This window comes from Carlito syrichta, unplaced genomic scaffold (genome assembly GCF_000164805.1).
Source record: "Carlito syrichta isolate Samal-C Ts95f unplaced genomic scaffold, Tarsius_syrichta-2.0.1 Scaffold305187, whole genome shotgun sequence".
Lineage (NCBI taxonomy): Eukaryota > Metazoa > Chordata > Mammalia > Primates > Tarsiidae > Carlito > Carlito syrichta.
The window spans coordinates 809,174-827,848 of record NW_007249283.1 but is presented as its reverse complement, the minus strand read 5'-3'; the positions used below and the strand labels follow the sequence as shown (position 1 = coordinate 827,848).

The 18,675-nt window shown below is 35.2% G+C and overlaps 1 protein-coding gene across 4 annotated transcripts in view; it reads right to left on the bottom strand.

Annotated features, from left to right (window-relative positions):
* The window catches only part of XIRP2 (xin actin binding repeat containing 2), a 310,033-nt gene that overhangs the window by 33,463 nt on the left and 257,895 nt on the right, over positions 1-18,675 (bottom strand). For all 4 annotated transcript variants that reach the window (XM_008061282.1, XM_008061279.1, XM_008061280.1 and 1 more), the window contains 2 exons: positions 15,411-15,571; positions 10,574-10,708 (listed from right to left, as the gene is read on the bottom strand). In XM_008061282.1, the coding sequence (XP_008059473.1) occupies positions 10,574-10,708; positions 15,411-15,571 (296 nt within the window). The remainder of the gene's footprint in view (positions 1-10,573; positions 10,709-15,410; positions 15,572-18,675) is intronic.

Below are 18,675 nucleotides of genomic sequence, written 5' to 3'. Positions count from 1 at the left end.
GGACTGTGACTGAGGCTTTATGGTCACGCCTCAGCAGACGGTTGGCAATTACCATCAACTTCATTTGGGGACAGAGGTGGTTGAGAGTTATAGTATGTAGCTGTAATGTATTGTGATTGATGTTAGTAAACCATAGAAGACAGTCTTATTATATTCTATGGGCACACTTTGAGGCACGGAAAAAGTCCATACATCGGTCTAGTTATGTTAAGAACCAAATGACTGTGAGCATCTTTACTACATTATTCAGTAAGGTTTTTCACTTTATAATTAAGTAAAGTACTGTGACTTTCACAAAATAATATTATTAGAAATATCAAAAGTAAAAATTCACAAGGCAGCATTAGGTATATAGATTGTAGAATCCTATGAAAATAAGATTTAATTAAGGATTGCAATCATTGTAAAGGAGGAAAGTTTCCACTTGGTGTATCAATCTAATAGTTGAATAAGTTACTTAATTTCTTTGTTTTTGTTTTGATTATTTAGTTTATTTTTAATGTTTTAATATCTCCTTCTTTAGTTAATTTATACCATTTTATCATTCAGTTTATTTTTAATATTTCAATATATCATACATAAGCAAAAAACTACTATTTCCAGATGACTGGTCATTAACAAAAGAATTAGCTGGGATTGGGAGACCAGTAAATTGGTTGTTTGATATTTATTATTTTCACCATGATTTCATTAATCCTTTGCTTTCTATTTTCCACAATCTCATGTCCTATTCTTTTAATGCAGTAGACATATCAAGAGAAATGCTAACATAAGCAGTACGGCCCTACTATCAGAATGTGAATAGAATGACATGGGCAGATGACAAAGCTCAAATCAGAAAACAAGAAGGTAGTGGTAAACCTTGGGACAGCAAATTGCTGTTCAGGTTTGCACTGCCATATTCATTTATGTGTATTAGAATTTCCTGGAGAGCTATAAAAGTCCCTGATCCTTCATCATTCTCCAGAACAATAAAATCAGAATTACCTGAGCTGCCAGTAGAATTCCAGTGTATAGTCCAGGGTGAAGAAGGTTTAGATGCCCAGAGCTCCCACTGAGGTTTTCGCACCTCAGCCTACTAGGGAGCATATTTTTTTTTCTAAGTCCTTGTACTGTCAAGGTAGGGATAGGAGGTGAGATGCTGGGGGTCTGAAAAGATGCCCAGAGAGATATGGGAACCTCAGACAGAGGACTCACTACTGTGACATCCCTGTAGCTTAACCCAAGGGAAGCTGGGTAGAAAAGGAAGTAAGGCTTTGTGAGAATTGTGGGTGTATTTTTAGACAGATCAATTCACGGAGGCTCATTATGGCTGGGGAAAAATTAGTGGTGTTGGGAGCTTGTAAGAAGAAGGCCTTTTTGACATTTATCCTGAGAAATACAAGGAAGACCTCAAAAAACCTGAAATTATCTTTTGGAGGGCTGGTCCCTTGTAGCACAGGCTCTCCCCACTAGGCACCATCAGATTACCAGCAGCGTTGTTGTGAGAGACGGCATTCAACCTCAGGGAATTTTTTTTCTGGAGAGTCTTTAAATATGTTTGCCCAGGAGTGATTTACAAGTGCACTTGCCCTTACCTTGTTGAGTGTTCAGCAGTTTTTGATAAAACATAGCATGACCTCTGTGCCCCACCCTCCCTATTCACAAAACTTTGCCCTGAGTGAATTTTTTGTTTGTTTGCTTCCCTGGATGAAAAAAAAAAATCCTCAAAGGGAAACGTTTTGCCAATGTGGAATAGGTAAAACCCAAAACAATAGAAGCACTAAAAGGTATCAAAATTGATTGAGTTCAAAAACTGTTTTGAGCAGTGGAAGAAACATCTTGATAGGTATATTGCATCAAACAGAGAGTACTCTGAAGGTGACTGAAGTTTAAACATGTAAGAATAAATACACAATTTTTAATTAATAAATCTTGGAATTTTTTTGGTCTTTCCTCCCCCCACCCCCCACCCCTGCCCAGCACAAGTCCCTATGCAGTTTGGTTTGTGTTTTGCTTCTGTTTTCCTCACAGTTGGTGTAGGTAGTTCTAAATGAAATTAAATTTACTTCAAACTTGAGCAAGGAACTTCCTTCTCAGAATATAATTCTATTGATTCAATTTCTTTCTTTTTTTCTTTCTTTTCCCTTAAGTAAAAAAATCCTTCCATGCTCTACAGAGCTATAAGAATGTGGCCGAAGTAGGAAAAGACACAAAGATTGGGTAATAGGTGATAACTAGCTGTGAAGTGGCAAAGAAGCAATGTCATGGACACAGGTGTGAAAGACAGTGATAAAACAGGCAACCATGAACATGGCAAAAATAATTTTGAATGTAAGAGTAGAGAAAAAAAGTCAATTCATGAAATACACATTTATGCCGGGCTCGGTGGCTCAGCCTGTAATCCCGCGCCTTTGGGAGGCTGAGGTGAGTGGATTGCCTGAGCCCATGGGTTCGAGACCCGCCTGGGCAGCGAGACCTCATCTCTACAATAAAAATCAAAAAATCAGCCGGGTGTGGTAGCGCATGCCTGTAATTCTGGCTACTCGGAAGGCTGAGGCGGAAGGATCGCTGGAGCCCAGCGGGTTGAGGCTGTGGTGGCCGAGAGCAGCCGCTGGGTGACAGAGTGAGACTCCAACTCAAAAAAAAAAAAGAAATACACATTTATACATCTACAACTGGATCAGAGTTTGCATTTCCATTTCTTGCTGAATTGAAAGGAAAACTGAGTTACCAGTATAGAGCAAAGATGTTTTGCTACATGTTATAGTCAAAGAACTGGGATGTTCCATTAATAAATAAAACCTTAGTCAACTGAATTCTGCATCAACCAGCTCATGCAGATCTGGCTGCTTGTATATTACAGATGATAATTGGTTGAGGCCATTGTGCTCTGTTTAGCAAACTCTTGGTCTTCTGATTCTGCATCAGTGTTAAAAAGTTAATCTTATTGTGTTCTTTTCACCAAAGCCCACTCAGTCACAGGCACCGAGAAAGAGTTGTAGAGAATAAACAAATTAAAGAGCCTGAATTTGGAAGGAAAAGCACAGTGGAAGATTTGTTTTTAGAGTATTAATTTTTAACAGAGTAAGACTGTTGCATCTAATCTATCGATGAGCCTTAGTAATATGCCTTCTGTGACCAATGTTTGTGCTGTTTCTGTTGTTTGTTTCCTTGAGCTCAAACTGGAGTCCTGCTATGATCTCTTAGCCTATGAAAGGTTCAAGAGTATACACTGGCCTATCTGAAGAAAGATATGTATGATGATTTCCTCACACTTCCGTCAAAACAAAACAAAACAAAAAACAGTTCTTTGGAAAATAGGGGCGCTTATTTTTTAGTCTGTTGAAAAACACCTGCTTTATTTTATCAAGACGATTGTAGAAATATATTTATCTTCATTGTTTCAACTGCACAAACCAAAAAATGTTAGGAGGTAGTTTTTTCTCCTTGCAAATACTTTTGTTTTTGTTTTTGTTTTTTTTGAGTTGGAGTCTCACTCTGTCGCCCAGACTGGAGTGCAGTGGCCGCTCCCGGCCACCGCAGCCTCGCCTGCTGGGCTCCGGCGATCCTTCCGCCTCAGCCTTCCAAGTAGCCGGAATTACAGGCATGCGCTACCACGCCCGGCTGATTTTTTGATTTATTGTAGAGATGAGGTCTCGCTGCCCAGGTGGGTCTCGAACCCGTGGGCTCAGGCAATCCACTCACCTCAGCCTCCCAAAGGCGCGGGATTACAGGCTGAGCCACCGAGCCCGGCCTACTTTTGTTTTCCCTACATACATCAACTAAAACATGTCGAGAAACCATAATACCCAACACTCACACTTGTAGAGATGGAGAAAATCAACACTCTTTCAACTCTTTCTCTCTCTTTTTTACGCAAACAGTGTAGCCTTTTCTCTCCCACCTGATTCAATTTATATATTAATTATATATTTTCCTTTTAGTACACCTTGTCACAATGCTATGAATAAAGTAGTCATGAAAAGCAAATGTCATACTATTCATTTGCCCTACCTAAAAACTAAACTTTATTCATAGTGTATTCTGGGGATCCAGTGTACTTCTTCAACTGTACAGCATTTTTCTAACAATATATAGTCTAGTCGATATTAGAATAAGGAATTAAGTTTTAACCCACAGTAAAGTTGTCATTAAAATCTCAAACATCTTTGTACAGAGTTTTTTTTAAGTATTTTTTTCCTCTTTGGCTTCCTTGCCATTTTTTATTTTTTTTTAATTTTTTTTTTTTACTGTTGGGGTTAAACACTTTTTCCTCAAAGTAAGACCCGCTACTATAATTTTATAAATATGCACTAGAGTTACAGATTACTCCATAACAACATATGCTCCAAATACATATAGCATGCTTATTGTAAACTAAAAAATGTTATCTCCCAAAGCTAAAGAGCTAAAAAGAAATCTTAGTTGTAAGGTATACAGAATAACATAGTCCTTCTTTGTCTTTTTAAATATACATACATTGTTTATGAATCATATTATATTTTGACAATAATTACCACTTGATTATGTCTCCTCTTGGCACTAGCATCAACAGTTCTGCTGATAATAACTGGGGTTTGTTGATCAAGTAATATATGTCAGGTGGTATACTAAGAGATTTACATGATTTTATTATCAAAATGACCTATTATTTTGTGCTCATTTTACAGATGAGATTAAATCGTTCTATGGTTTGATGTTTCTCTCCTGTAAAACTCAAATTGATATTTAATGGGCACTGTGATAGCATAGGGAGGTAAGACCTTTAAGAGGTGTTTAAGTCATGAGGGCTCCACCTCCATGAATGAACTAATACTGTTGTCATAGAAGTGGCTTTCCTTTCTTGTTTTCTTTCCCTCTTGCCTTCTGCCATGTTGTAACATAGCAGGAGGGCCCTCGCCAGATACTGGCACCTTGATATTGGACTTTTCAGCATCTAACCAATAAATTTCTGTTCATTATACATTACCTGTGGTATTGATTTAGCAGCACAAAGTGGACTAAAGCAACTCAGGAGGCTAACTCAGGAGATTATAACCCAGACTATCTAACTCTGGAGTCTGCAGGCCTAATCATTACTCCAGATTGCCTAATTTTGAGTGACATTACTTTAAGTTATGACAGCCATTTGAAAACAGTGCACGTGAACAGCCTGGACAACTTGGAGAGATCTCATCTCTCTAATAAAATTTTAAAAATTAGTCAGGCATGTTGGTGTGCACCTGTAGTTCTGGCTACTTGGAAGACTGAGGCAGAAAGATCGCCTGAGCCCCACAGGTCTGTGCTGGAGTGGCCATGAGCATGCCACTGTACTCCAGTCTGGGTGACAGAGTAAGACTTCACTCAAACAACAACAACAACAAACAAAAACAGTCCACATAATTAAAAGACAATATAAAATACATTCTTAGTCACAACGTTGTGTGTTGAGAGAGATCTAGGTTAGGTTGGGGCTGTTAATAACAATCCATAACCTTGAAAATTATGTGTCAGGAAGGTAGGTTTAGAGCACTTATGTGAGAAATGCTTTGCAATGTAGACATTTAAATGATAAAAATAAATTTAGTTTTCTAGAAAATAATTACATGTCAACTTTAAAGAGTCTAAAATACACAGATATCAGATTATATCTGTCACAAGCTGTCAAAAATATTTTCTAGAAACCTAAAATTGTCCAGGGATTGTTCTAATCCACATAATCTAGCAGAGTACTAATGCTCACATTCATATTTTTGTAACAGCAAATATATGTGAAAAGATACATACTGTCATCCAGAACTTCAGAGTTGGTGGCAGAGTGAAGATGAGGGTGTTTTTCCCCCTTGACATGGATTCAGAACAGCAATTTCACACGAAAGCAATTACCTATGCACTGGATTGCACTGATCACTTCCAAAATGTTTGCAGCTTCAACTGCTCTTTCTTACTTACAAATAAAAAAATAAGCAACTCCAGAAAAGAAGGAGCTTCCATGACTTTACATTAATACAAAGAGCACTTTCAGTATTGCATAAATATAGAGGAAATAAAAGGAAGAAGAAATTCACATAAGAAGATGAAAGTTAAGCCCTGAGTGTGAGAATATGACATTAAAGAAACTTCTTGACTGCTAAATGGTTATAAGGTTTTTCTATGGGGGGATGAGGAAGTTTCAAAATTAGATTGTGATGACATAGCACAACTCTGACATTGAATTGTCCTAATAAAATGGGTAAAATTTATGGTATGCAAATTACATCTTAATAAAGCTGCTAAATAAGGAAAATAAGAAACAGAGTAAGTCCTAAAGATAGCCAGATAGAAACCATAGAATGATTAAATAAAAATGAACTCAAGAAAGAAGAAATAGCAAATGCACATAAATAGCACATTTATTCTAATATCTGCTCCAGCATGTTTTGAGACACCCTTTTAAATTAATGAGGATGGATTTATTCGGAATGTTCTTCCCAAATGGAGTCTGTTATAGTGAGTGGATAGCAAGACATCTCTCTCAAGTTGTTCTTTCCATTCTAGCATGAGGACCTACTGATTTTTACTGGCATAGATCATTGGAAACTCGACTCAAAACCAAAATCAAAACAATGCTGACATGTATATTTTTAACATAAATATCAACAGAAGATATGCTGAGTGGTTTATAATCCCTTAACGAGGGTTAGGTTTCATTCATATCTACTGGAAGCAGTAATGGTTGTTTTGAAAAGCAAAATCTAAAGGCGTGATGTTAAAAATGATTGGTACTTACTACGAGGGCAAACTAATGAAGATTTCCCAACATATTCTTTGGAGAAGCTGGATCTGCCTCGCCACCTACCTCTCTCTTCCAGGGACCCAGACTGGCTCCTTGCCCTGCTTTTTTATAAGGATACTTTTTATAAGGATACAGGACCATAAAGCATGAGAAGTCTAAAATATATAAATGGAACATCATGCTCAGTTTAAAATATCTGGCATGAATGAATTTTTCTGTATCTTACATACTTTCTTTTCTATTTCAGAGCACCCCCTTCATTAGATATAAAACAATCTGATCCATCAGTAAACAAAAGGGATCTTTAATCTCAGAGATAATTTAATTTTCAAAACTTATTTAGGCCAGTTGCTGATCTCCCAGACAGACTGTTACCAAATAGTCAGATAATTACCCTAAACATCTGACTTCAATACATTAGGAAGCAAAGAGGCAGATTGGACGTAATTACTATACCTTATGAAATTATTACTAATTGCAACATTAAATATTGTCAGAAATCCAAAACAAATATTCCTTCTTTTAACTCTAATTAAACTGATTTCCAAATTATTATTAATTACTTGTATGTCAACAAAATAGATGTTTTTTGGCCAAGGGCGAACTTAGCAGAGATATAAATCTCAAGTACTTTCAACCGCAAAGAGATTGAAAATACAATCAGAGTTGACAACATCTTAGGTAAAGACAGAATTAACTACCTGTCTCTACTAGCAAACATCTTGTCCACAATTTTTGTTGATAAAATAAGTGATTTTTAGAATGTATCTACATAGTGTTAAAAGCTTAAGTGAATAGCTAAGACAATGTTTCTATATTTTCTCTTCTATAAACAAATTTGACACTTATTCCAAATTTCCAATAAGAATTATAATTTTTTTTGAGAAAGCAGGGTTTATTTCTTTCACTTTCCCAAATACTTTTGTATACAGCGGGTATTTAGCAAATGGTGTTTACTAGTTTATTCTTCTCTGTATTTCTTTTATAGTATACTTATATTGCATTGCATTATGGCTTAGGTTTATTCATTTCTCAAAGAATTATTGACTACTATTAGTATGTCTAAAAGTAGATAATGAAACTGAAGTTTAGAGAAGTCACCATGGTTCCAGAGTCTTGCAAATATGACTTCTAGTGCATAGTTTTTATTATTTTCACACACACATGAATATTTAACATTCACAGAGCAGGGATTGACGACATCCTATAACAAACTACATTTGCAAGGAGCTTACGGTGGATATATATTTTTGTTTTGTTTTGTTTTTCTTAGCATATATTCTTTGTTGATAATCATATGCTGAGAATTTCTCCTTAGGTAAATAATGTACAGAGGTCTAAGTGAATCAGCATCTTCTGGGCATAAAAATTAGTTCTATAAGGAGCATGTGTATTAAATTAAGAGCCAATTAGTTGCTGTAAGGCTTTTTCCCAGGACTTCTGGGAAAAGAATTCTCACCCTCTGCATCCTTTTTTCTACTATCTGAGGGAAACCTGGGTGAGAGAATGGGGCCAACTCAGAGGAGGTAAGACTGAGAGATTAAGAAAAAGAAATCTGATTAAGGTGACACTTCATCATTATTTTTCAAACAAACACTTGCATAGTGCTTACAATGGGACCAGGAAATATTTTGAGTGCTTTACACATACTACTCTCTGATTTATCTAAACAAACCTATGAGGTGGATACTACTATATTCTTACTTTATAATTGAGAAAACTGGGACACAGAGAAGTTAAGAAATTGCCTAATATCACACATTTAATATGTGCAGGAGCAGGGATTTGAATCCAAGTGAACTGGCTCCAATATTTTTGCCCTTGGCCATTATGCTAGGGCCATACTTTGAGTCCTTACATCAATGGTAAGGTGATACATATTTAACAATAAATTCGTGAAAGAAGGGGAAAAAAAAGAAAGTAGGGAAAGAGGGAAGAAGGAAGGCAGGGGAAGGCAGGGAGGGAAGGAGGGAGGGAGAAGGATGGAAGGAAAGAAGGAATGAAAGGAAGAATAATTTTCCTAATGTAAATATTCTCACTGTGACCAATTTCAATCCATTAGCATAATGCCATTTGGTTTGCAAAATTTCCCCAAATTCAATAATTAGAAAGTTGGTACAAGCCAGCTCTGGTACTCTCTTCCAGAAAATTGCATTTTTGTAGACCTATAATATTCCTTTTGGTTTAAGTCACTTTTGGTTGGGTTTTCTGTCTTTTGCAGTATTAAAGAGTTTTAATTCTTAATATCAAGTTCCACAGATAATGAGACACTTTCACATAAATTACTAGTTTCATATTAGACCTCCATAATAGATAACCTCATGAGATGGGTAAATCACTCATTAGTTTTTCCTGCTTGCTTATCAGAAACCAGGCCGGAAGGGGTCATGCATTTGGCCTATGTAGTACTAGTGACATAATTTGCCAGATCCTGTGAAAATTGAGAATGTGGAATACCTTGTTCAAAAGTTGCTGAGACTTTAAGATGGAGACAGCAGGGCATTAAACTAAATGCATGACCCTTCTAAGCATGGCATCCTGTACAACTGCACAGGATACACATCTATGAAGGTGGCCCTGGATCTATGTCACTTTGAAAAGTGAAAGAGATGGCATTTAAACTCAAATCTAAAAGTTCCATAGCCCATAATTCCATACTCTATCACATTGTTGCCCACAAAGTTAGGGATCGGTAAACACATTGCTTGTATGTTCATGTAGAATTTGTAATTTAAATCTTTAATGATAGTAATATTTTGTATTTTTTAACAATTTGAGGTAAACACATACATATTTACACTCAGGGACTTCTCTGTAGCAACAGTTATATATTACATTACAAATATGACCAATCTTAATTTCTTATTTATATTATGTTTCCTTTAGGCAACATTAAAAATAAATCTTGCCATAAATTTGTTGAGCAATGTATATTACACATTTTTTACTTTTCAAACAGAGCCAGAAAAAGGAAACACATAATATTTTACTTATTAGATTTTTAATTATCCTACTGCTCTGTCCCCTGTCACACAGAGCACCCAATTGCTTCAGTTTTAAAAATTTAGGTCACTCGATATCCTGGGGGTTAAAAAAATAAAACATATTCACTTTTATTTCTCACTACAAAATTTCAGAAATACCTCTGTTACTTCCTCATGGAAAACATGGGCCTAAGTACAGCTGTTTACAGTCAATTACTATTTTTCTAAGTGTCGAGCTCAGTTGATGAGTTTTATTACTTAGATTTTCACATTCAAAAATCATTATATCCCATGACAATATTTTGTGATACATGATAATGAAGTCAATGAGATGGGGAAAACATTTTATAGAAGATAACATTTAGAAGTTGTATTATGTGATTTTATGTAACATCTGGGTTCTACTACTCAATTTTTGATAATTTTAAAGAAAACAGAAAACTCTCCACCAAAATAAATAGCTCAATAATGCTTCAACTCTATGCAAACAACCAGCAGATAGCTTATTATAAATTATAATCTAGAAGCAAAGTTTCAATTTAAACATTGCTCTCAACATTTCTATTTACCTGTTGACTAATCTAGGTTACTTAATTTTCATTTATGTCTGAAACATAAGAATCTGAGAGGAAGAATATTCCAGCCTGGTTCTCTAGAAATGTGACAAAATGGTCCAAGTTAGTGAATCTATACGTGATTGTGCTTTAAAACTGATTTTCTAAAACATTTTAAAGCTACAATATTTGTTAATAAGTAATGAAATGGATGCAACACTACGGAAGGGAGATTACACTGATATGAAACAGAGCAACTCAACTATATATGATGTATCTATTATTTGTAGTTGTCTTACCTGCTCAGATCTGTTCTGGTGTTGGTATTGGTATTGAGCAAAGGTATTGCGGGAAGAAGTAATTTCATCCTCAAATTGCTTCTTCACCTTGGCCAAACCACCAGGCACTGTGCACATTTCTGATTCTTCCATCATCTAGAATAATTTAAGAAAAAGGAAAATTCAGCTTTACAGTTGTGTAAGAATTTTCAAACTATTTTAAACATAGTCAACAACTACTGATAGGCAGTATAAAAAAGCTATTAACATATACAATTATTTCAGCAGGCTTTTACTAAAAACCTTAAATATAGTATTTCCATGTTGTTTTCTCATTAATCCATCTTTTGAAATGGAGTCAGAAGAATCTTCAAAGTATTGATATATTCTCCTTATTGCAGATACATTTTGATATCTAGACATTAGATCTCTTTTACTGCACAGTATTTTTCTAATATATGTTCTAATAGATATTAGAATAATGGATTCAATTTTAAGCCACAATAATGTTGTCATTAAAATCTCAAACATCTATATAAGCAACACATTATTTAGAATAATTGTTAAAATTATGTGACTCATTCCAATTTTTTAAATTATGAAGAATGAACAAAATAAAAAATGTCAACATATTCTTTATGCAAAATATTAATATCAGTAATAATAATAGCTACTTAAGGCATAGTTAAGTGATTTTGTATATATTCATACATAGTCTGTCATTTAATACTTCTGCATATCCTGTGAGATGCGGACACCTATTACCCACATTTTAAAATAAGAAAGTTGAGGTGTGGAGAAATAAGACAGCTTGTTAAGCTATCACAGCTAGGACATGGATGTTGACATTAGAAATTCAATCCACATGTGTCTGTCTTAATCACTAGCTTCAAAGAACAGGCAGAAAAAGAGCAGCTATACTCCTACAGGACTGACACACCCCAGGTCTCTGCTCTCAGCACTGGCACGTTAGAATGAGGCCTTTAACGTGAGAAGGGTTCTGATTTATCCTTGCCATTTTGTAGGTGAGAACACTGATTTCAGTATTTATCATTGGAAGGAACTTGAGAAGCACTGAGGAATTCTGTCAGATCTTACTGCCTTTTGGAAAGCTCCAAAGTGGCTCAGGGGCGCTGTTTTGGTGATTCAGCACACTTCAGAGCCCAGCAGACACTCAAGCCCAGATGGAATGACAACTTTCAAGCAAACAGGCCCCAGGCCAGCCTTCCCTCCTCCAGGAAGCTTCTGTTCTGCTTGCAGCTAGGAAACTCAGGAACACTTCAAACTGGAGCAGGTCTCCTGAGGTCTGGCCTGGTCCTGATACAACCCTTGAAGCCTTAAGATCATGAAAGTAACCTGAGGCCTGGAGGCTCTCATACTATGAGCTTCCTGAGTGACTCCTATCCTATGGATAGGGCACTTTTGGGGTTCTGGAATCTTTACCCAAATATATAACTTTACAGATAACTAAAAAAATCTAATGAGTATCTTGGGACTTGGATTTTCTGTACTCCAGAATATTGTAGACTGAACTGATACTCAGGATTATTTGAATTACCAGCAAATTTTCAAGTGGTTGCTTTACCAAGTTAATGTCATTTCCTCACTTCTGTGTGCTATCAGGTATTTCAGAATATGCACAATAGTTCTATAAAAACAGATAGGATTGTGTACTTTGTGTGCTAGATATATATTCTATCAAATTCTGCAACAGATTTTAAATGTAAATCTAATCAATCACTGTCATTTGTTGTATTTTAAGGTCATGAAAATGTATGGAATTCCTTTTGAAATTTAAGATAGAGTAAAAAAGGGAAAGGGTGAATTAAGGCCACAATATTTCTTTTGCCTCTTCTGCCATTTAACTTATACAAGTGACCTTCCTGGATAGATCATGTATAAATAATATGTAAGTATTAAGTTATAGAAATTAAGGTAATTATTGTTAAGAAGAACCTTACTGTTTCAGACAGCTATATACAATGTCCAAATCATTTGCAAATTAATCTGGCAAGCTTCAGCAATTGTGCTAACGACTGGATACTCTCCTGGAAGTGCATGTTCACAAAAAGATCAGTTCCTATTTCTGGACAGGTTACCACTCATCTACCACATGGATGAAAAACAATAATGTCCATTCCTTCCCTTTAACATTGTGCTTTGGAATCAGATCATACTAGGCAGGCAAAAATGCACACAGCTAATTATTTTTTATAGTAGTATCAACACACCCCTGCTACCTACTGCTGGTACTACTATTATACCACTGTAACCGCTCATTCTCCGAAGTGAGACAAGCCCTCTGAGATGGAGACAAGTCCTTTAGTGGAGGTGATAAGGTCTCCTTGTTCAGCTCAGCTTGTGTAAGAAATGTTCACCTATGAAATGGCCATATGAGGGAGTGATGCTTCCTTACTCAGATGGGGATCACCCCTGAGACTCTGCCTTATTTAGCTTCATGATCTAAATATCCCAACAAATCCATGCTATAAAAAACATATAACTGAGATGGCTTTGTGTTGAAACGTTATAGGTTTATTATTATTCTGTATTTCTTATTCTTTGGCTCAGAAATATGATTTGGAATCAAATGAGTATGCCAATAGTAATAAGTTAATTTGAAAACCTAACACTTAAGCTTAGGTAAATATATAACGTAGTCATCAATTTCCTTGTCAAAGAATTGTCCTTGGGTTAAAAGGCATAATATAAATAACATAATTTGGGGACTTGGACTGACAGTAATTCTAATCCCAGTCCTGATTATTAACACCTTGGGCTGGAGCTCCTGAACCACAGTTTTCTTTCTTATAAACGGAACATAGCAATATTTTCTCACATATTTTTTGAGGGTGTTAAAAAAGTGACTAAAACTGCACTGCATAGAATCTGGCATTTTAGTTCTTTGCTCAACGAATGTTTCTGCCCTCCTTTCTTCTAAAGGGCTTCTGAATTCTGCCTTTTTTTTCAAGAACATGACTTTCATTTAGTTCAACCAAATACTGTCAGACTGAGTCTGACAGAAACTGATCATTGTTAGATATCTAAATGTGATTGCAGTAAAATAGATTCAGTTTGGGTCTGAACCTGTGACTTATGGATTTTGCAATTAAAATTTTTGGGCTAATTGTGCAGACAGAAATTTAGTCCCTGGCAGTTTCCATAATTATTTTTTTTGACATTGAACACGTATGTGATGCAAATAACCAAACAAGGTAATTACTTTTCTTTGCTTTAGATATTTACTAGGATTCTGTTGAGGTATATATATGCTCTTTTTTCCACAATATTTTCTTAAGGACAAACCAAACCATATAATAGAGTTTGTACAAGGCCAAAGTGCTTTCTTGTATAAGAGGTGGAAGTCAAATCTAGTTAAAAGCCTGCTTGAGTCAAGAAACTAGAAATCTAACTTGGCTTCCTCACAACCTAATTTTATAGTTTCCCATAAGTCACTTTTTCTCAGTTTTCTTGTCTATAAAATAGGCAGGAAACAGAGGGATCATTCAACTCCTTATATGTGGACAATTTTCGGATTTGCCCTAAAATTTTTGATTTTTTAAATTAAATAGTGGGATAATATAGTTTCCCTATGTGCCCAATTTAAACATTCTCTTTTTAAAACGTTATAAAAAGAAATCATGCCCTGATCCCAATTTGTTTAATGACATATTCTTCTAGTTCCTGGAAAGACCATTGTCTTCTTAAACAAAAGATGTTTTATTAAATAATCAGTCTTTAACTAGGTATTTTCAAAATCAACTAGTTCTTCATGTATCATTTCTCTAATTTAAACCACTGATTTGTAGTAAAGTTTCTTAGTGATCCAGCAGGGGGTGCTATCTAAGACGACTGGCAGGAGGTATTGTGCTACTATTTGTTTTGGAAGTGATCTAGCTACTTATGTCACTTCCATACATTCATTCCAAATCTGTGCTGTGTCTAAAACGTATTTTAATGACTATGTAAAAACTTAAATGTCATCTAGAATTGCAATATTGTTAATGAGTTTGGCACAGTCAGCCTTGTCTCTAAATAATTTGTAAAGAAGCATGTTAAGAGTTGCTATTTTAAAATACCACCCTTTTTGGTTAATCTCTTTTTCTCAAACATGCAACTTGGCTAATTTGGAGATTATAATTATAAAAGAATATTCTTATATTCCATTAAGCTTAAGGCTATAAAATACAGAACCCAACAAATTATTTGAACCTCACTTTATTGTGCATTGGCTCTAAAAATTGGTGGTCTTACTTGAATCCTGCAGTTTCCTGTAATCATAATTGGTTTAGCAGAGTGCCTACATTGCTAATCTCTCTCATTTTTATGTTGATTAAGCCTTTCCTAATGGATTTAGTGCATACAGAGAAATGAGAAAAGTAAAAGAAATTATATTGCCAGTGAATTTAAATGAACCCTATGTGAGACCAAGGAGGGCAGCTTGCAAATCCATATTATTAAAACTTGAAATTAATTCCCAATCTTCTTGAGGAGAATAGTTATAGGTTCAGTGATAATGATGACAATAATAACACATTTAGACGGTGTGTTATGGCTTACACATCAATTATCTCTTTGATTCCTCACCAAGAGCCTATGTGACAAATGTTTATTTCCATTCTTAGCTAAGGAAACTGAAGCTCAGAGAGGGGTTGAGACAGTAGTCGAAGTTCACACAACTAATAAGTGGCACCACTGAAGCTTAAATTCAGATCATCTGAATTTATTTCACACTATTTTTGTACTCTTTCTACTTTATTCGTTGTCCAGTAGTATTCTTGCACTTCAAAAGTAAGGAGTGAATCTGGAGCGACAGCAGGCACATTGCCATAATGTGAAACCATTAAGAGCTACTTACATTAGCAGAGAAGCTACGGCAGTCGCCCCTGGAAACAGCTGCCTGGTACCTTGCCATCCGCTCCTTCAGGGAGACCACCTCGTGGAGGTCTGACACACCGGCGCTCTGAGCAACACTGTCTTCCGCGGCCCCACTTGTGGGTTTATGAGGGCCAACAGTCACTGAAAGCAAATGTAGCATGCTTAGATATATGTCAAACTTGGAAAACAAAGTAGCATCATCTTATAATAGTGAAAACATTCATGATATTTGATCAAAATAGATGGCAATATTTCATAGTATTTTCCATGTTTTGTGGTCACCGACTTCTTCAAGATTTCAAGCAAAGTTATAAAATGTGTATAGGAGCATATGCTTATGTAAACAGTAAAAAAAAGAAAGTATCACCCCTCTTATTCCTGCAGTGAGAAATAGTAATTTAGTAATAGATATAGAATGTTAATAATTAGCATTATTCAAATACTGACCATATTGGATTTATGCTAAATTCTGCTAGTATTATCTTATTTACCTCTTTAACAACCTTGTGAGGTAGGTGCTATTATTTTCCAAAATTTATGTATTAAAGGAACAGATTTATAGCAGTTAAAAAACTTTCCCAGAATCACACAATCAGTGGCAGAATATGGTTTGGCTAAATCTTTAGCAAGTCTCAGAATTGATCCTGGCTTTTCTCCTCATCCCTCAATTCTCAAAGAGATAACATTCAGCTAAAATATGCAAGAGCTATGAAAGTTACAGATCGGATTTTTTATTTTATGCATAGTGGGATGTATTACATAAGAAATAAATAATAGTATCATCAGCAATAGCTTTTTCAGTAACCCATTTCAGAGAGCCTGTTATTTTCCCAGTTAAGTCATCTACTGGCAAAAATGCTGGATAGTAGGAATTACATACCTGGGAAAAGAACAAAAAACTGATTGCACCATCACAGAATAAAAGCTATTAGAACAGAAAGAACTAGAAGATTGAGTCATACCCAATCTAACCAAATCCTTTTAGGCATAAATAATATGCCTACATATTTCTGTGTGTGAAAGGAACATAAGGCTCCACCATAGTTATGTCAGTGTTCATGGTCATTTAACTTACAATGTGTCAGAGCTGGCCTCGAAACTAGATTTTCTTATTCAATCTAGTGCTCTTTGTTATGTTATCACTCTCCTTGATGGGTTACTCTTCATTCTTAGATGATTTTGATTCCAAGCTCATTTTGTGCATATGAAATTAGGATATATGGCATATGTGCTTGTGTGTGTTTATTTATATTCATCATTAATTTGTGCTTCCTCTGCCTTTCACGTTTAAGTTTGGTAGTTTCTGGGACTCACAGAATAGTATCTTTGGGGTACTTTATTATTTGGATTGATTTGAGTTAATGGCTGAGAACCAAAGGCCCAAATAGCCTGAGATAACAGCCATCCAAGCCACTCCCTCTCTCCCCATGGACCCATCCTATTGAATTGTTTGCTTTTTCTACTGGTATCTTCAAGGTTTATATACACAATAGCAGTTAAGAACATCTTCTCTGGCTTAGAAAAAATCGAAAATTATTTTAATTTTTATTTCCTCCCTGAGCATTTGGTTTTCCAGGGCGACTTCTTATTCATACAAACATTTTCATTTATTTTAATTAAAATCGCACTAATATTTTGTTTAACAGGACATCAAAAAGATACCAAATATAAAGGAACAAGATGTTGTACAATGGAAATGCTGTGGTTGTACAGTACTGATATGTTCACAACAAATGTCAGTTATCTTTGAAATTCACCTGTCATCCAAAACCTCATATCCACATAAAAGTGTACTCCTCCAGTTGATTCTGATAAAAAGAGATTTCCACAAATTACTGAAAGTCTTTCATATGCTGAATAAAAGATATCCTTAATTTTCCCTGTGGATTATCTATCTGCAGAGATAAATTCAGTTTATATTCAACTGTATGGTTCTCACTTTGTTGTGAATGAACATTGTATAGATTTTATTGAATATAAGGCCCTACAGTTTTTCCACATTTAAATATAAATTTTATTTTGTGTGTTATTCATAAAAAATGTCATTCGTTTAGTAACCTCAATAGAAAGTCAGACTAGTTTTGCTAAAATTTACAAATAGTATTTATTTTTCAAATATTTTTCTACTATTTTAATGTCAAAATGCCAGCATTACTGGTCAGGAAAAAAAATCAGTGGGCTGAGTATTAAGAAGTTTAAATCCTATTGCCTCATGACCTTTTAGGATGATCACACACACACAAAATGCTACATTTCTCTCTCTGTCTTCCTTCTCCATTTCCCTTTCCCTCTCCTTCTCTCTCTCTCCCTATTCCCTCCCCCTGTTTCTCTCCCTCTCCTTCCCCATCCTCCCTCTTTCCTCTTTTTCCCTATCAGTAACTGAATATTCACATAGGGTCATGGGGTAGAAAAATTACCTTAAGTCAAGAGGCTATCCATGGGGTTTCCTAACATTCTAACTCAATGTCTTATTCTCTTTGTATGAAATATAAGGTGATGCCCCATTCCTTGTCGACTATATGCAGTCACCTGGTGCTGATAACACCTATTGTTAGTTTTTAGGGGTGTGTGGGGAAGAAGAGAGGAACATGAGATGCCTGACCTTATAATACCCTATTTCAAAAGACTTAGATGCAATTGCAATTGAAAAGCAATATAAAATAACTTATGGGTATTTTTAGAGAAAAAGGAGAAAAAAATAAATATGCTTACTGTCATACAATACTTGTGGAAAAATAGGGAATGATGAAACCATTAAGTATGCAAGTCAGATAAGGTAGAAACAAGCTAAAAGGCTAAAGTGCTCTGTGAAAAAGAGGAAAGGAAAAATAAAAATTTCAGATGACTATTTCTGTTAGAAAGCATTATAAATATTAATATTACAAAGTCATTTTGTTAGAGGTTTCTTGTCTCTGAGGTTTAGAGGTAATTCATTGTGCAGATGAGCAAACAAAAATCCAAAGAAGTTCAGTGAATTCTCTCAAATCTCCAAAGTTAATGTTATAGTTGGGTTTAGAATCCATTGTATCCTAAATATGAAAGCATTCATTTTTTCACTTATAAGAAATTAACTGCCAATCCATTCAAAATATTAATCCCTTGCATCATAAAAATAAATCCCACAAAGCTGAAAAAAATAGAGAAGCACATTGAAAAAATAAAATACTAAAAAATTCAATCTGTTATTATGATAACTATTAGGTATGAAGGATAAGAATGTCTTTTATAAAGATTCTGAGGTCCTT